The sequence below is a fragment of the Nicotiana tomentosiformis genome, chromosome 5, assembly GCF_000390325.3.
Source record: "Nicotiana tomentosiformis chromosome 5, ASM39032v3, whole genome shotgun sequence".
Classification (NCBI taxonomy): domain Eukaryota; kingdom Viridiplantae; phylum Streptophyta; class Magnoliopsida; order Solanales; family Solanaceae; genus Nicotiana; species Nicotiana tomentosiformis.
The window spans coordinates 108,993,108-109,011,293 of record NC_090816.1 but is presented as its reverse complement, the minus strand read 5'-3'; the positions used below and the strand labels follow the sequence as shown (position 1 = coordinate 109,011,293).

The following is an 18,186-nucleotide window of genomic DNA, read 5'->3' as shown; positions in this document are numbered from 1 at the left end:
AATCTCAATTTTTCTCCCAAATTTGTCGATGGACTCCGGTCAAAGTGTCCGAAGTCAGTTGACCGAATCCGACACATATCCCGTCCTTGTCCCCGTCCCCGTCTCGTATCAGAACGGGGACGACACCAAAATCGAATAGTTCGCGCAACTTAGCCGGAAACAAACTTTAGAAAAATCATTTCACATTATTTTTGTGAAGCAAGAGATTATTTGGTAAAATTACTAATCCAAATTTGAAACAAAAAGGACATAGTCCTTTCGGGCTTTAACTTTACTCACAAGTAACAAGTAATAATACGTGATAACATTCCACACGCTTGCAAACTTTTTTTCTGAAAATAAGTTCAATATACAATTGAAAATAAGGCAAATACTTTCCTATTTGTCTTACCTTCGTCTTATTCAAACCACAGACAGTGCACCTCTTTGATTTCTTTTGACATTTGCATTTACTAAATATGCAGCCGATAATTAGGAATAGCCATTAGATGTTGAGCTTTAGCTGTTACTAAACCAAATTTCTCAGTCATGTCAATATCTTTTGGCACCATACCATTTGGTAACTCCCAATCAAAGCAATGAACTAATTGTGCTACGACCAAACGAACAATGGTGAGTCCTAATTGCAAACCAGGGCAACTTCTTAGCCAAATGGTAAAAGTTGAAAATTTTGTCCTCGAAGATCGATGTTGCTTCCTTGAAACCTCTCAGGTTTGAACTTTTCTGGCTCAATCCAAGTGTCTGAATCCCTCCCTATTGCCCAGACATTAACCAAAACTCGGGATCCTTTAGGTATGTGAAAGCCATCAACTATGCAATCTTCAATGGACTCGTGGGGAAGCAATAAGGGTGCAACTGGATGCAGCCTAAAGCCTTCTTTTATGACCATATCTAAATATTGTAGGTTTTCTAAGTCTGATTCTTCCACCCTTCTGTTTCTACCAACTACTTTTTCCAACTCTTTTTGGAGTTTCTTCATCACATCTGGATGCCTAAAAATTTCTGATAATATCCATTCAATTGCTGCTGATGAAGTATCCATTGAAGCTACCAACAAGTCCTGTATTAAGTGCACTTACATGAGTACACTCAGTGGCAAAGCCAAGAACTTCGTCCAGGGTGTTCAAATTTGAAAGAAGTAAAAAAAATCTCTGATAAAGGGTGTTCAATATATGTTATATACCACTAAAATCTAATATTTTACCTATATATACCATGTAATTTTTCGATGAAGGATGGTCAGTTGACCACCCTTGGAACTACGTAGCTTCGCCACTCAGTACGCTACTAAAAAAAGGAGTAAAAAATATATTAAGCGGGAATTGATCTCTTTTTCTCTTGATAAATAACTCAACATCTAACCAATTACGTCATTCAACCTTTTTAGAGCCTGGGTGATAACAGTAAATATTATATCAATTTTAAAAAATATATACATAAAATATCTAATTTTGCGGAAAGACCATAGATTCATTTGTCTTATAATCTTCCCTTTAAATTCGCCCCTGCATACGTACCATTATGCTTCAGTTAAGGGTGTATTTAGATGATTTTGAAGTATACACAAAAATAGAGCTGGCAAATTCTGAGAAACACTTAATAGTTGTGACCAGAGATCAATATCTAAATTAATAGACACAAGTAACTACTTTAATTTCTTTAACCTAATTGGTGAAGTGATAGAAAATATAATGATCAATCACTGACGGAAATCAGGGGCGGCTCGTCCATAAATCAGGTAAAGCAAATATTTTAGGCTTCATATTTATGGAGGCCCTATTTTGTTTTACACGTAATAGGCTATATATATATATATTTTTTTTAAAGTTATGTGAAGTGAAAAGGTTTGATTTCTTTATTTAACAAATAAACAGATGAAGGATTTGCAACTGCTTTGATTTCTGCCAAGGAAATTGCATTTGAAATTAATATCGAACCCGAATTTCATAAAAAAATATGTAATATATAAGAAGAAACAATTTGAGGAGAATGTTAATAGTGAAATCTCAAAATCTCTCGCAAGTGTCCTTTAGAGTTGATTACTTTTTATACATACTCTCTCTAGTCCATAATAAATGACTTTTTAACCTTTGATGCATGTGCCCCTTAAGAAAATACTGACTCCTAGAACAAAAATGTATTTTGACTGAATTATCCTTAATTAAAATTTATATGTTGTTAACTTGACACATTTAGATATGTAAATAAGGGCAAATTTTGGAAAAATAAAGTTAATTTCTTCTCGATTATATAAAAGGACACTTATTTTGGACAATAATAAAAGCCAAAAAAATCACTTATTATGGACCGGAGAGAGTAATAGACAAGGTTATTTTTTTACTTTAAAATAGATTTGAACAATTAGAGGCATATGAAAATATTTTTGGTTTTATATTTAGCGGTAAAAACTGAGATCACTAATTGATGGAAAATTAAAAAAATATTGCCTTCATTTTTAATGCTCCTTAAATCATAATAATCAACCCGATATTGATAGTTTAGATTTATTTTTTGAATAAAAAATATTAAGGAAAATAGTATAATTAGAAGATAACAATTTAATTGATATACTCAATCAAATAAAAAGGTTTGATTATTTTCCAAATGCCTATATTACTTATAGAATAATCTTAATAACTCCTATTACCGTTGCTTCAGCGGAAAAAAGTATTTCAAAATTAAAATTGATAAAACCTTACCTAAGATCAACAATGTCTCAAAAATATTAAATGAATTAGCTATATTGTCAATTGAGAAAGACTTATTAAGAAAAATTGATTAAAAAAATGAATAATAATTTTGCATCTAAAAAAGTTTAAAAAAAATAGACTTAAAATAAAAATAAAATAATTTTATTAATAAAAATATTAAGATCCCTCGTAAAATTTAAGAGGGCCACGAAATTGGTCGGCCGCCTGACTGAAATCGTCCAAGTCTTAGTAAACTGTTATAAATCAACTGAACATCTACACACTAGATTCGAAGCAATCGGGATTGGAATGTGTGTAAAGAAAATGAAGATTCTACTGTTAAATTTTCCCCTTTCTTGAAGCAAAATGTGCAATTCGGATCCTTTACAACAAAATTTGGTTGAAGATTTTTTCAAAAAAAAATTGCTTTTTTCGAAATCAGAGTTTATTCATAAAATTTTTAATTTTCACTTGAATATGTATTTTGAAAATTTTCGAAAATTTAAAAAACTACAAAAAACTGTTTTTCAAAATTTCACTCAAATCACTCACAAAACTTTAAAAACAATCCAAACTGAAATTTATGTCCAAACACAACTCTAAATTTCAAATACCATTTTTTTCATCATTTTTTCGAATTTTGTAATTCTTATATCCAAACGCCTACAAAATCACCGGAGGAAATTTTTGGTATAAATTGGCTCACCAGAAGAAGGCTTACAAAACTTCGCTGGATTTTTGGTGGATCTGTGGACGAAAGCTCTCGACTGGAATTTTTAACTTGGTGGATTTATTGGCAGAGGCGGTTTTCCAATTCTAGGAGAGTAGATCCTAAAATCAAGCAGTACTACTCCCTCACTTTTAATTTATGTGTTTGATTGGACAAATAGTTTAAAAAAATAAAAAAATACTTCTAAAATTTATGGTTATAAACTAAATATGTGTATAATGCGCCAAAATATCCTTTAAACATGTAAAAAGTTAGAATGAAAGAGTTACTAAATATAGAAATTGACATTCTTTTTTAAACAAACTAAAAAGATAAATAAGACACATAAAATGAGACTGAAACTCATAGTAGCATAATATATCCTTTAAATCATTTATGCTCAGCTTTTTTTTTTAATCATTAATATATGTGAATAGTCAAGTAGTCTCAAAACTCATCGTAGCATAAGTGGAAACACATGAATAGACCATGACATAAATAACATCCATTTCGCCTAATGATACACCCACAGTAAATGTTGCACAAGAATAAGTAAGCGGGTGCAAGACAGTTGCGGGTTAATAATCATGTGAGCCGGGTTTGTCAGTTTCAAGCAAATTTGCCACTGAGCGTACAAGACTGTTGGAGCATTTCTTCTTATACTTTTCCCTAAAAAGAGATTTTGGATATATTTTAAGGTTGTGGTCATCGAATAATATTTTTGTTATGTATTTGTTTTAATTATATTATCCAATATTTAATATAATTGCATTGTTAATAAAAAGTTTATTAGCATATTACTCTGTTTACTATTTTTGTTTGTCACTTTCTTTTTGTAATATAATAGAAGATATATATTTTTTTTAAAATTTTATCCTATTGTTCTCAATAATATTATCTGAATTTTAATGAATAAAATCTCTATTAAATTAAAGAGAGTTGTATAATGTAACGATCCGACTTGTCGTTTTAAGAATTTAAGCCCCGCCTGGCGGCATAAGGCCCTGAGCAGCTTCTTATTATGTGTATTGACTTGCGTGCGTGGTTGAATTCAGTTACCGTATGATTGGAGTGATTTGGGACACTTGGTCCCCAAAACGGAAGCTTAAGTCTTAAGATTTTTACCGTAGTCGGAACTGTGTGAAGACGACTCCGGAATGGAATTTTGATGATGTCAATAGCTTCGTATGGTGATTATGGACTTAAGAGTGTGTCCGGAAAATTATTTGGAGGTCCGTAGAGGAATTTGTCTTGAAATGGCGAAAGATGAATTTTTAAAAAGTTTGACCGGGGGGTTGACCTTTTTGTATCGGGACCGGAATCCGATTCTGAAAATTGGAATAGCTTCGTTATGTCAATTATGACTTGTGTGCAAAATTTAAAATCATTCCAGGTTGGTTTGATGTGTTTCGGCACAAGATATAGAATTTGAAACTTCAAAGTTCATTGGACTTGAATTGGGGTATGATTCGTGGCTTTGATGTTGTTTGATGTGATTTGAGGCCTCGAGCAGGTTCGTGTTATGTATTGGGACTGGTTGGTACGATTGGACGGGATCCTGGAGGTCTCGGGTTTGATTCAGGGTGGTTCCGGACCAAGTTTGGATGTTTTGATGCTGCTGGTTGCTGGTTATGGGGTTGTTCTTCGTGTTTGCGAGGAGCCTCTCGCGTTCGCGAAGAAGGATTTTGCTGTTAGGACTTTGTTCTTCGCGTTCGCGAAGAAGGAAATTTTGTTGTTCGTCGTTTGATTTTAGAGACTAATATCTCGCAATCTATACGGAATTTGGAGATGATCTAAAAGTAAAAGTTGTAGCTCTTTGTGTCTAATTTTCAGCAAGGTAAACCATTTGTCACTTGGAGTTGTGTACGAAAAGTTATGGTAGATACACTATAGGATGTCCGGGAAGAGTTTGGAAATCTCTGTTGTACATGGCTAACTTTGGAAGCTTATATCTCGTAATCTATAAGGAATTGGGAGATGAACAACAAATTAAAGTTATAGACCTTGGAGTCTAATTTTCAAAAAGTCAAACCATTCATCATTTGGAGTTTTCTACAAAAAGTTATGACCATTATACTAGAGGCTGTCTGAGAAGAGTTTGAAAATGACTTTTGAAGAATTTGTTCTTCGCGAATGCGAGGAGAGTCTCGCGAACGCGGAGAACAAACCCCTGGGCAGTAGAATAAAGTCCAAATTTGTGTCATTCTTCCATTTTTTGACCAAGGAAGCTCGGGTGAGGCGATTTTTTAAGAGTTTTTCAAGGAAAACATTGGGGTAAGAATTCCTAACTTGATTTTGATTAAATTACATGAATCTATTGTTGTTTTTATCACTAAATTAGTGAATTGGGTTGAAAAATTTAGAAAACCCTCTTGGTTTAAATTTAAGATTTGGAGGTCGATTTGTTATTGAAATTCGATAAAATTGGTATGGTTGAACTCGTATCGGAATGGTGTTCGGATTTCATGAAAATTATGTCGGGTTCCGAGGGGCGGGCCCCGAGTTGACTTTTGTTGACTTTTTGGAATAAATTTTAAGTCGATGTATTATTATCCGGAATTATTTTCGATCAATTTTAATGAAGTTATACAATTAATTTGGATAGATTTGAGCTGTCCGGAGGTCAATTCAAGCAAGAAGGCTATTTTGGAATATCGGCCTAACTTCAAAAAGGTAAGTGTCTTGCTTAACCTCGAGTGGGGAATTACCTCTTAGGCATCGAGTCTTATGTGCCGTTTGTGAAATGTTAAAAGCCGTGTACGCGAGGTGACGAGTACGTACTCGGGCTTGTATGTGCAAAATATATTGGGTTTAAGTCTTAGGCATATTGTGTAGTAAATTAGATAATTGTTGGCATTTATTTAATCATTTATTTGCCATGCCTAAATCCTTGTTGGTTGAACTTATTTTTATATAACAATTTGATGTGATTATTATTTTAATATTTATGTAATTCCGTGAGTTCGTTGGTTTGATAATTCTGGGAATTTAATTTCATTTTAAATTTTCCCTATGAAAATAATTAATTAAGCAAGTTTAAGAAGAATCGTTAATATAATTATCTAAATTTAGATTAATGAAGGCTTTGATTTATGCTGAATAATTTCTATCTCTGTTGATTATTTTTGTGGTGTTATACACATTGTGTGGAGCCTTCGGCTATTTGTTGTAAAATTTATTGATTTGGTTGTATCTTTAGAATTTGGTTGTGGCCATTGGGCAAATTGTTATATGAATTGATTTTGTTATATTGTCGTGATAATTTGCCGTATAAATTGTTGTGTTGTGTGAGTTGTTATTTTGAGGATATAAGGGTGGCATTTCACTGTTGTTATTTTGATGATATGAGGGTGGCATTTCATTGTTGATATTATGTGGGTATAAGGGTGACATTTTACTGTTGTTGTGTTTGTTAGAATATTGTCTGGGCGAAGCGATAAGGGTGGCTATAGGAGCGATAAGGGTGGCAATAGGAGCGATAAGGGTGGCTATTATTATTGTCTGGGCGGAGCGATAAGGGTGGCTATAGGAGCGATAAGGGCGGCAATAAGAGCGATAAGGGTAGTTATAGGAGCGATAAGAGCGGCAATAAGAGCGATAAGGGTGGCTATTGTCAGGGACGATATGTGATAATGTGGGGTTGTGGTGTTGATAATTTTCATGTAATGTTGTGATTTTCTTGTGTTTACTTTTATACCTTGTGCAATTTGTTTTGTTGTTGGTAAATTGATAACAATCTGATTTATGTTGAAATTGAGAGCCTGTGGCTATTGCTAGACGGTTTATAAAATAAAATGTAGGAACGAGGTGCCGTGAGTAAATAATGAGGACATTTGGCACATGAATTGTCCGTGCAGTTGTGATATGAAATGTGGGCACGAGGTGCTGTGATGAAATGATAATGATAATTGGCATGTGAATTGTCCGTGAAGTTGAGATATGAAATGAGGGCACGAGGTGTCGGGGAAATATGATGATTTAATTATAGGCACGAGATGCCGTGAAAATATGAAAAAGGTGCGAGTCCCGTATTTTTATGATTATGAAATGTTTAATTGAAAGAATTATATTCAAAATATTTATTTTGAAGGATTTTTACTTAGAAAGTATTATATGAAAGAATTGTATTTGAAAGATATTTATTTGAGGAAATTATATTTGAAAAGATTTATTGAAAGAATTATATTTGAAAAATAATTATTTGAGAAAATTATATTTGAAAGAGAGTTATCTTGAAGAATTATATGTGAAATACATTTATTTGAAGGACTTGATTTAATTGGGTGTAATTGTGTTTATTAATTGTTGAGTAATATTAATGGTATTCTTGTTGTATATTGTGCATATCACTTGTTGTTTTATCTTGCCCTTATTGTTATTTGTTTCCTATTATTTTGTATAATATATATTGCACAGGTTATTAGACTAGTGAGTGTCTTGACTGTACCTCGTCTCTAATCCATTGAGGTTAGTCTTGATATTTACTGGGTATCAATCGTGGTGTACTCATACTATACTTCTGCACATTTTTATGCAGAACCATGTATTGGAGACATCGGACTTGAGAAGAGTTAAAGCGGGATCGTAAGGATTCAAAGTAGAGTTGCTTGGTCGTCGCAGTCCCTTGGAGTCTTTTCATTTCATTGTACTGTTAATTTTAATCAAACAGTATTGTATATTCGGTCCTCGTGATTATTTCATGTATTCAGTTAGAGTTCGTGACTCAGTACTACCAGCCTTGGGAGGTTGTACATTCATATTTGTTCCGATGTTAGTTTTGGTTACTTATTTAATTAAAAAAATGGCTCCAAAATTTTAATTGAAATCGACTTACCTAATCTTAGAGACTAGGTGCCATAACGACGCCTATGGTGGAATTTTTGGGTCGTGACATATAATCATTGAATAACTTTTTTGTTTTGAATTTTTCTTTATTATATTATCAAATATTTAGTATTATTGCATGTTAATAGAAACTTTTATTAGTATATTGATTTGTTTAATATTTTTGTCTACTACTTTCTTTTTATAATATAATTGAAGATATATATTTTATTGCTGTTGAAATAATTTTTTTTTAATTTTAAATTTTATACTATTGTTCTCAATAATATTATATGAAATTTAATGAATAAATCTCTATTAAATTAATGAGACTTATATAGACATCGAATAACTTTTTGTTATGTATTTTTAAATTATATTATCCAATATTAGTATTATTGTATTGTTAATAGAAACTTTTATTAGCATATTAATTTATTTAAAATTTTGTATGCTACTTTCTTTTTATAATATAATAGAAGATACATTTTTTAAAAAAATAATTATTCTATTATTCTCAATAATATTTTCTGAATAAATAAACTTTTTATTTTTAAAAGGAGAAACAAAACTTATATAAAAAACAAAGAAATTTTAAATTGGTAGTTTTTTATTTTTTGTAATTTTAGTTTTTTATGTTAAAAAAATTTAAAAACTCCAACTTGTAACTACTTTCCAATTTGAATGGACATTGTTTTTTTTTAATTTTCGTTTTTTATTATAATTTATTTATTTATTTTTATTTTATAGATATTTAAATTCAAAAACAATAAAAGGGCAGCCTGGTACACTAAGCCCCCGCTATGCGCGGGATCCGGGGAAGATCCGGACCACAAGGGTCTATCGTACGCAGCCTTACCCTGCATTTTTGTAAGAAACCATTTCCACGGCTCGAACCCGTGACCTCCTGGTCACATGGCAGTAACTTTACCAGTTATGCTAACTTTATCCGCGGGAGCCGGGAAAGGTCCAGACCACAAAGGTTTATCGTACGCAGCCTTACCTTGCATTTTTGCAAGAGGCTGTTTCCACGGCTCGAACCCGTGATCTTATGGTCACATGACAACAACTTTACCAGTTACGCAAGGCTTCCCTTCAAAAACAATAATCAATAACTAATTATTAACTAAATAACTAATTATTAACTACTTATGTCATGTGGGTTTTTTTAGGCTGCCACTTGGCTTAATGAGAGGGCTTTTTCCTCTTCTTTTAATAATATATAGACACTTATGTCATGTGGCTTTTTTCTAGGCTGCCACTTGGTTTAAGGAGAAGGCTTTTTCCTCTCCTTTTAATAATATATAGATGGTAAAAAATTTAAAAACTCCAACTTGTAACTACTTTCCAATTTGAATGGATAATATTTTTTTAATTTTCGTTTTTTATTATAAATTTTTTTTATTTTTTTATTTTATAGATATTTAAATTCAAAAATAATAATCAATAACTAATTATTAACTACTTATGCCACTTTTTTATATGCTGCTACTTGACTTAAAGATAGAGTTTTTTCCTATCCTTTTAATAATATATAGATAACAATGAGAAGAAACAAAGTCAATCTAGTAGCCAACTCTAGAAGTATGAATCTTTTTAAGACTAAATAATACTTAGTAAGTATATAATTAGCAGAGCTAAAATATTATTTCAACGAGTATATAACAAATGAGAAGATTTGGTAACTGACTTAAATAAACAAACTTCAATAAATTAAAGTTACATAGAACAAAAATTTTAGACGAACTTGCTCAAAAAGAGTGTATAGATGAAAACAAAAGTTTTTTGTTGTGTGGGCGGGGAGGGACAGGGCGGGTTCACGCGGGGCGGGTTAAAAATAAAAGTTTTTGCTATGCGGTGCGGGATGGGACGTGGAGGATTGAAATTTTATGGGTTAAACTTAAACCAGCACCGCAACTGCCTCACTCCCACTGTCATCTCTATTCGAGGCTATTCTTAATGGGCTGGGTTGCGGGCTACTCTTTTAAAAAAAAAAAAAGGATATCTAGCACAACCCCTGCCCGCTAAAGAATTTAAAGTGAGCTTGGTCGGGTCAATTTATTTTTAATTTTTTTGATATTTTACTTCATTACTAAAATTGACATTCACCAAAGCTATAGGTATCCATTTTGATATTGAACTCTTTTTTTTTTTTGGCACTAAAATTTATATATCGAAAGATTAAAAATTTATGCCAGGGGAAATTGTAAATTGAATAGAAAAATGATTGTCTTTCTCGTAATTGGCTAGATCAAACTGCCTTACATGCCGATTCGATGTCGCAATGGGTCGAGACTCGGACCAGAAATCGGCTGGTCTATCAGGCCTAGTGCCTTGTTCGGCCCAGCCCTCTCCCTGGCCCTCTTGCCCAGCCCTTTCTTGGGCCCAATGAGACTGTTCTGATTCGGATATTTACGTAAAAATTGTATGGGGTGCTCTATTTGGTCGTCCCTTTTTAACTTATATCCGTTTTATTTTTTCATTTGCATCTATACCTATTTTTTTGTTTAAAGCGTTTAAAAAAGACTACTGACAAAACTATAGACTGCAGAAAAAAATTTCAGCATGTTTTGTTATAAAATTTTAGCAAATGAACTAAATAACTTCAGCATGCATTGGAAAAAATTCATTAGAAAATTACATACTGCAAGATAAATATTTAAGCATGTTTAGTTTGAAATTTTAGCAAATAAACTAAAAAACTTTAGTTTATTTAGACTGAAGTTTCGGATAAAACTCATGACAAAACTGTAGACTGCATTACAAAACTTCAGCATGTTTTGGTATGAAATTTTAGCAAATGAACTAAATAACTTCAGCATGAATTAGCAAAACCTCATTAGAAAATGACATACTCCAAGACAAAAACTTAAGCATATTTAGTCTGAAGTTTTAGCAAATGAACTAAAAAACTTCAGTTTGTTTAGTTTGAAAATTTAGGAAATGAATTAAAAAACTTAAGCATGTTTAGTCTGAAGTTTTAACAAATGAACTAAATAACTTCAGCATGCATTATCAAAAACTCATTAGAAAATTATATACTGCAAGATAAAAACTTAAGCATGTTTAGTCTGAAATTTTAGCAAATGAACTAAAAAACTTAAGCATGTTTAGTCTGAAGTTTTAGTAAATGAATTAAATAACTTCAGCATGCATTGGTAAAAACTCATTAGAAAATCACATACTGCAAGACAAAAACTTAAGTATGTTTAGTCTGAAGTTTTAGCAAATGAACTAAAAAATTTAAGCATGTTTAGTCTGAAATTTTAGCAAATGAACTAAAAAACTTAAGCATGGTTAGTCTGAAATTTTAGCAAATGAACTAAATAACTTCAGCATGTTTAGACTGAAATTTCAGATAAAACTATAGACTGCAGGATAAATAACTGAAATTTTAGTAAATGAACTAAAAACCTTAAGCATGGTTAGTCTGAAGTTTTAGCAAATGAACTAAATAACTTCAGTATGTTTAGACTGAAGTTTCAGATAAAACTCATGATAAAACTGTAGACTTCAACATGAAACAACTCCATGCTACATTAGCATGAAGTTTTTGCTTCAAGGTGAAACAATTCCATGCAAGTGTGATTCTGAAGATCTGTTTTCATGAATGAGGTTGCAGATCACGCGATTAATGCATGATGCAGGGTTTGTATCTTTTGTCAGGGGTGTAATTGTCATATTATTATGATTTTTTTGTCAGCTGGCTACCAAAATAATAATTTTTAAAAATAAAATACAGATTAAAATATGACACAAATATAGAATACGAGTGTAAATTCCCGATTTTTACTAGGCCGACCTAGGCTGAACGTGGGTTGACCCGCCCCCTAACAGGCTTAGGTGACTTATAATAAGAGAAAAAGGACAAAAATAATTTCAGCCGCTGCCCCCATTTTACCTATTTACCCGCACTTGCCCCAAAGCTAGGCTGGAAAGAAAAAGTTTGAAATGTGTTCGGCCACGTGCTCTAACAAAAAGAAAATATTTATGAATAGTTGGAAGAAACACGCACTATAAAATATAGAAAGAAAGTTATCTCATTTGAGCTGCAGCTACTCCCTAAGCTATACATTCCTTTCTTGTCTTTGTTTGACTTTCTTTACTTTTTGTTTTTATTTTCTTGGCTTAATTAAGTGGCCCCCCTTTTTAGTCTTTTTCCTTGTTACTTGATTTAATTATAGTGACATGCTTTTAATTTTATTTCTTCTTTTTTACTTGGTTTAGTTGCAGCGCCTTCATCTTTTGATTTTTTTTTTGCTTGATTATTTTTGGAATATCAATTTTTTATTTTTCTTTTAACCGTGAATAAAATATTATTATTTGTGAAATTCGAGAAGTTAAAGAATATTTTTCTTACTTTTGATTATTACTCAAAAAATAGCAGTGAATTATTTTTTTTCAATTGTTCGTTAAAATATTTTATGTAATAATTTTCGTATTTGCACATAAAATTAATTAACAATATCACATCTTATTTTTAGTAAAAATAGATACGATTTTTCAAAAATGGTATTTCTATGATTCTTGTAATTATACTACACAATATACCATGATTAATATTGAATCGTAATATACTTTGTTTGAGTAAGTTAAATGATAGTCCTAATATTCTTGGTATACTTCATAATATACCCGTACACCATGATCACAATTGAATCATGGTATACTATGACTGATATGATAAAAGGTATACTCAATATTCTTCGTCTACTGTATATCACCATGACTAGTGTTGAACCAGGGTATACTTTGTTTGAATATGTTAAATGGTATACCTATTATTCTCGAGTCATGATATATTTTGTTTGAGTATGTCAAATAGTATACCCGATATTCTTTGTATACTCTACATTGGTATGCCATAATCACTATATAATCATGATATTCTTATATTCTTGGTTATATTATTATTAGTATACCATGATTAGTGTAGTATATTAAATTCTAGGATTTACCTATTTAACTATAAAGCACGAAAAAAGTTTTAAAAAAAAGGAGCGACAAAAAGAGTAACATGCCCGGTAATCATAATTGATTACTAATTGTGTCGAAATTATCTCAATATAAATTTTAAGACTGGGTTATTTATTTTTTATAAAAATAAAAATAAAACGAAAGGAAGTGATAATAGTTTTTCGCAGAAGACTTTTTCTGAAAAATACTCCCTCCGTTTCAATTTATGTGAACTTATTTTCTTTTTCGTTCGTGACAAAAAGAATGTCATCTTTTCATAGTTGAAAATAATTTATCTTTATGCAATGATTTATAACCACACAAAATATATGTGCCTCATTTTACACCACAAGTTCAAAAGTCTTATCTTTTTTCTTAAATTTCTTAACCAATCAAATAGGTTCACATAAATTAAAATAGAGGAAGTAACATAAAAAATTAATAATGAAAAAGGAAAAAAAAGTGAAAAAATATTTTGGACAAAGAGATTTTAGTGGAAAGAGTAAAATTAAAAAATACACCAAAAAATAAAAAATAAAGTAAAAGAGTGAGGGGGTTACTACTAGAAAGAATAAAAAAATAAAAAGAGAAAAGTACAAAAACAAATTAAAAAAACTGAATAAGAGTGCATAATTTTATTAAAAGAAAAAAAATAAAGTGAAAAAATATCAACAAAATACGAAAAATAAAAAAAATAAATAAGACAAAAAAAAAACGTAAAAAACAAAGAAAAAAAAGGATAAGGGCATGGTCTTAAAATCTAAAATTAGCGTGTTTTGTCTTTTTTCAAAAAGTGGAACACTTTGATTACGTGTGGATTTTGTTAAACTTTGTAAAGGTGTATCTTTCTATTATACTAGTGATGGTTAGCCCGACTAAGCACGGCCCAATCTCGGATGGTTATTCTGTCTTTGCAAATTTAGATATGACTAATCAATTTAATAATTTGATTATAATCATTAGGGAACTCAAGATAATGTTTATTTTGTTATATTTTCATTTTCTTTCTGAAAAAATATCTCGATGTCATTTGTATAAGTTCAAAAGTTATTCACTCGTTACCAAGCGTAATATTAACTTTCTAAATGTTAGGTTATTGTTTTTAAATTTTAAATTTTAATTTGATTTCTGTGTATTCATAAGTTAACATAGTATATTACATGATATAACAAACATTAATTATTGGTAATAATAGTAATTATATTTCATGTTTTTTTAATATCAAAACTTAAAGAACTATCTGACCTTTTGTTTTAATTAAATTTACAAACCTTTTCAATATCCTTAGAAAGAAAAGGAAAAAACATTAGAAACTTGTTTTCCAACACTTCTCAAAGTCATGAAAAAAGTGGTTCAGCACTTGTAGTGCAAAAATCTTGTTTCCAAATTAAAAATTATTGGGAACTTGAATAAAGATAAAAACAAAGATTACTTTGTTCTTCAAGTTGAAGATGTAGAGTTTGTAGTTCATATGCTTTATGGGTTTGCTGAGATGCAATTGTTTTCCAAATTAACCATAGGCAAGAGCGTCAATCTCGACTTTAAGAAAAATGGTTAAAATACAGGATTAAAAAACAAAAATATTTTTCTTCAACTTTGCAATACAGATGAGCTATCATTTTATAACACTTTGAATAGTTTTAAAAATTTTATAATGTAAGGTTTAAAATTATTTGAATTACATTTGTTAAAAGAAAAAGGGTTACAATTTGCTTAAACTATCGAAACAACTTATGTAAGTTTTTCCTTGGAACTCATTTTAGTACTAAAATAGAACACATAGTCAAGCAAATCAAACGAAGAGCTCGAGAGATGTGTGAGAAATGGTAAACTCAAATTTCTGTAATTATTTTACTCTTTTTGCGGTTTTATGAGTATTTCTTACCCCTTCAACGCACAACTAAAAATTATCATGACTACTAAAGAAATACAAAAGGAAAACCATTTTCCTAATTAATTAGAACGGAGTTAACTTCAACGAGGAGTAAATACTATTCAATGATGAGGTACGTCGCATTTAGAGTTGGTGTTGTGGCCTTGTGGGTCTAGGTGTCATAATGTCTATTTAATTTAAGTAACAAGAAGTCAAGAAGTTCTTTCTTAATAATAATAATAATAATAATAATAATAATAATAATAATAACAAGAAACTCTTTCTTGGCTTTTCTACACGTGGTCCCTAAATTTACGAAAAGATATCCGACTGATCAGGTGGGGGATATTTCTATTGACTCAGCAAAAGAGTAGTCCAACTTTTACTACGCACTGTACAACACCCTTAAGCATATTGGGAACATAATATTAACTTACGCTAAAACTCAGCCGAGCAAGTGAAAAACATGGAATTTACCAAAAAAACAGCCTGAACGACCGGAAGCTCCTCTCTTAGCCGTTTCTATAATAGTAGTAAGTAATAATATCAGATTTTATCATGTTTTCAACTTAAGTATACTAAAAACTTAAAAAATTGTAGGGCTTATGCTTTGCCTCATCATGAGTCGAATGCCTATGATGTTTTCATTTCATTTTTCCTCCTAAGAAGAAAAAAACCATGTACGTGAACTATGTGCCTAGTATCATAGTTTAAGGCGAACAGAAAATGAATAAATAATTATACTGAACTCTAATGAACATTACCAGCAAAACAGCTTTGACATGGCAACGATCAAACTCGAATTCAGCTTCGCCAGATTGCATAATTCCCATCAGTGTATCAACAATATCACTAGTTTGCTTCTTCTCATCAGTGGATTTACGAACATGTTCGTCAATAACATTCTCCAAAAACTCATCACAACTCTTAGCTACTTGTTTCATTCGACGAGCCAATCCCTGGAGATCAAGAAAACGGAGAAAAGGAAATAATTCAGTAAGATTTGGCGTTGCTGCTATATGCGATGTCTCTTGAATCACCCCTTTGAAACCCTTATTATCCTCATCGATATTATACTTTTTCCCAAATACCATAAGACAAGCCATGTTGGCGCTAAGATATGCAACTTTAGCACTAAGATCAACTTCATCTTGATTCAATGCTGCATTTTTGAGAAAATTCACGAGAATTTCAAGCTCTTGTTTTCTCATAGGTTGAAATGAATTGATCTTGACACGGCTTAGCAATTGTAGAGTACATAATTTACGCATGTTTCTCCAATATGGACTGTATTTGGCCATGATCAGATTTCTTTGATTATAAAAAATATAATGACAAGCTGCATGATATGGTCTACTAGCAAAAATTAGGTCATGGTTTTTCAAGAATTGTTCTGCAGCATGAGGAGAGGAAGCAACTATAGTAGGAACAAGACCAAAGCGGATGGTCATAATAGGACCATATTTCTTGGCTATTTTATAAAGATCTTGGTGAAGATTTTCACCTATAATGTGAAGATTCCCGAGAAGTGGAAGCCCTCTTGGCCCCGGGGGAAGTTTCTTCTTCAACTTGAACATTTTCTGCAGAAGAAAAGGCAGTGCAACTAACGCAAGAGCTAGCCAGATAGAAGCCATGGTGGAAAATGAGGAAAATAATGGTAGTACTAAGTTCTTTTTAAAAGCAGACAAATGATTGTATAAATGGAGTAAAAGACTCGCACGACAAATCCAAAGAAAGAAAGAATAAGAATAAGAAACAATAACTACTACTCGCTTCGTCTTAATTGATGTGATGACCTGTGTGAATGTGACTGGACATAAACTTTTAAAAAGAAGAAAAATTTCTCAAACTTATGGACTAAAGAAACTATAAATATTTGTGTGATTACAAGTAAATTGTGCATTTTAAAGTTAAATTATTACAAATAATTAAAAATATTATGTATCTTTTTGAAATTGACTAAAAAGGAAAAGGTATCATGGGACCGAAAGAATACTACTAATATTAGCTGAAATGCTTTTATAAAATTAGTAAGTTCTTTTTGGAAGCACACATAATTGAAAGAAGAAAGGAAAAAAGTAAAGTCCGGAATCAAAATATGGTTCTTTTGGACTCAAAGAATCAAAATATGTGGAAAATAAAACTGGCCACCATAATATGTATAGCGCGGCATTTCACCGCGCTATACCTTAACGGCCGTTTGTCTTTTAAGGTATAGCACGGTGAAATACCGCGTTATATTTGAACTTAAATAGGCGAGAAGGTATAGCGTCTTTATTTACCGCGCTATAGTATAACACGGTAAATAAGGACGCTATACCTACATAAATACCATCTTCTTCCCCAAAAACAGAAACCCCCCTCCCCCCCAAAAAAAGCCGAGCCAAAACCAACGCCCCCCCTCCATTTTTAACGGAAAAAACTCGGGTGGAGTCCACCGGTCCATCAAAAAGTGTAGATTCTCGGTCCCAAATCGTATCTAAGGCGTTATCTCATAGTGGGTTGCTTGTTTCGGCTCCAAATCACCGAATCTTACTTTCTAAAAAATTTAAATAGAGGTATATTCCGACTTATTTTTTGTTAAAACTCATGTATAAAAAATGCATATTAGTTGTTTTTACTGTGTTCTATGTTATTTCGTAATTGTTTTGCAATTTAATTAACTTGTTATTTTTTATCCGGATTATATTATTAGTATGATAAAAAAATTAGTAAAATAGAGAAATTGTTATTAGTTGTTAAAAAAATGTTAATTAGTTAATTTTTACTTTGGTATATATTTTTTCGTGGTTAAATTAATTTATTATTTTTATCCGGTTTAGATTAGTTATTTGCTAAAAGATTAGTAAAATAGATAAATTATTATTTTAGGAGTAATTAATCTTATTTAGATGTTATTGTTGTACATATATGAATATGTGACTTTAGTTCCCTGTAGTGGTATTTTGTGCCCGTAATTTTAATATAGTGCTCGTACTTGTAATATAGTGCCCTTTTAACGTAGTAAAATATAGTGCCCTTTAGCGTAGTATCTTTGTAGCTATTGAAATTAATCATTTAATTATCTATTAAACCCAAAAATATCTGAAAAAAGTTGATAGTTCAAATATAAACTCTCTCGAATTCTAGTCAAC

General features: G+C 31.2%; 1 protein-coding gene across 1 annotated transcript; it reads right to left on the bottom strand.

The window, feature by feature from the left end:
• Positions 1–295: 295 nt before the first annotated feature.
• On the bottom strand, positions 296–16,725 carry LOC104084512 (cytochrome P450 71AU50-like). The gene is made up of 2 exons (XM_070175200.1): positions 15,817–16,725; positions 296–1,060 (listed from the first exon to the last, which is right to left on the bottom strand). The coding sequence occupies exons 1-2, from the start codon at positions 16,684–16,686 to the stop codon at positions 644–646; spliced, it is 1,287 nt and encodes a 428-aa protein (XP_070031301.1). The 5' UTR covers positions 16,687–16,725; the 3' UTR covers positions 296–643.
• Positions 16,726–18,186: the final 1,461 nt, after the last annotated feature.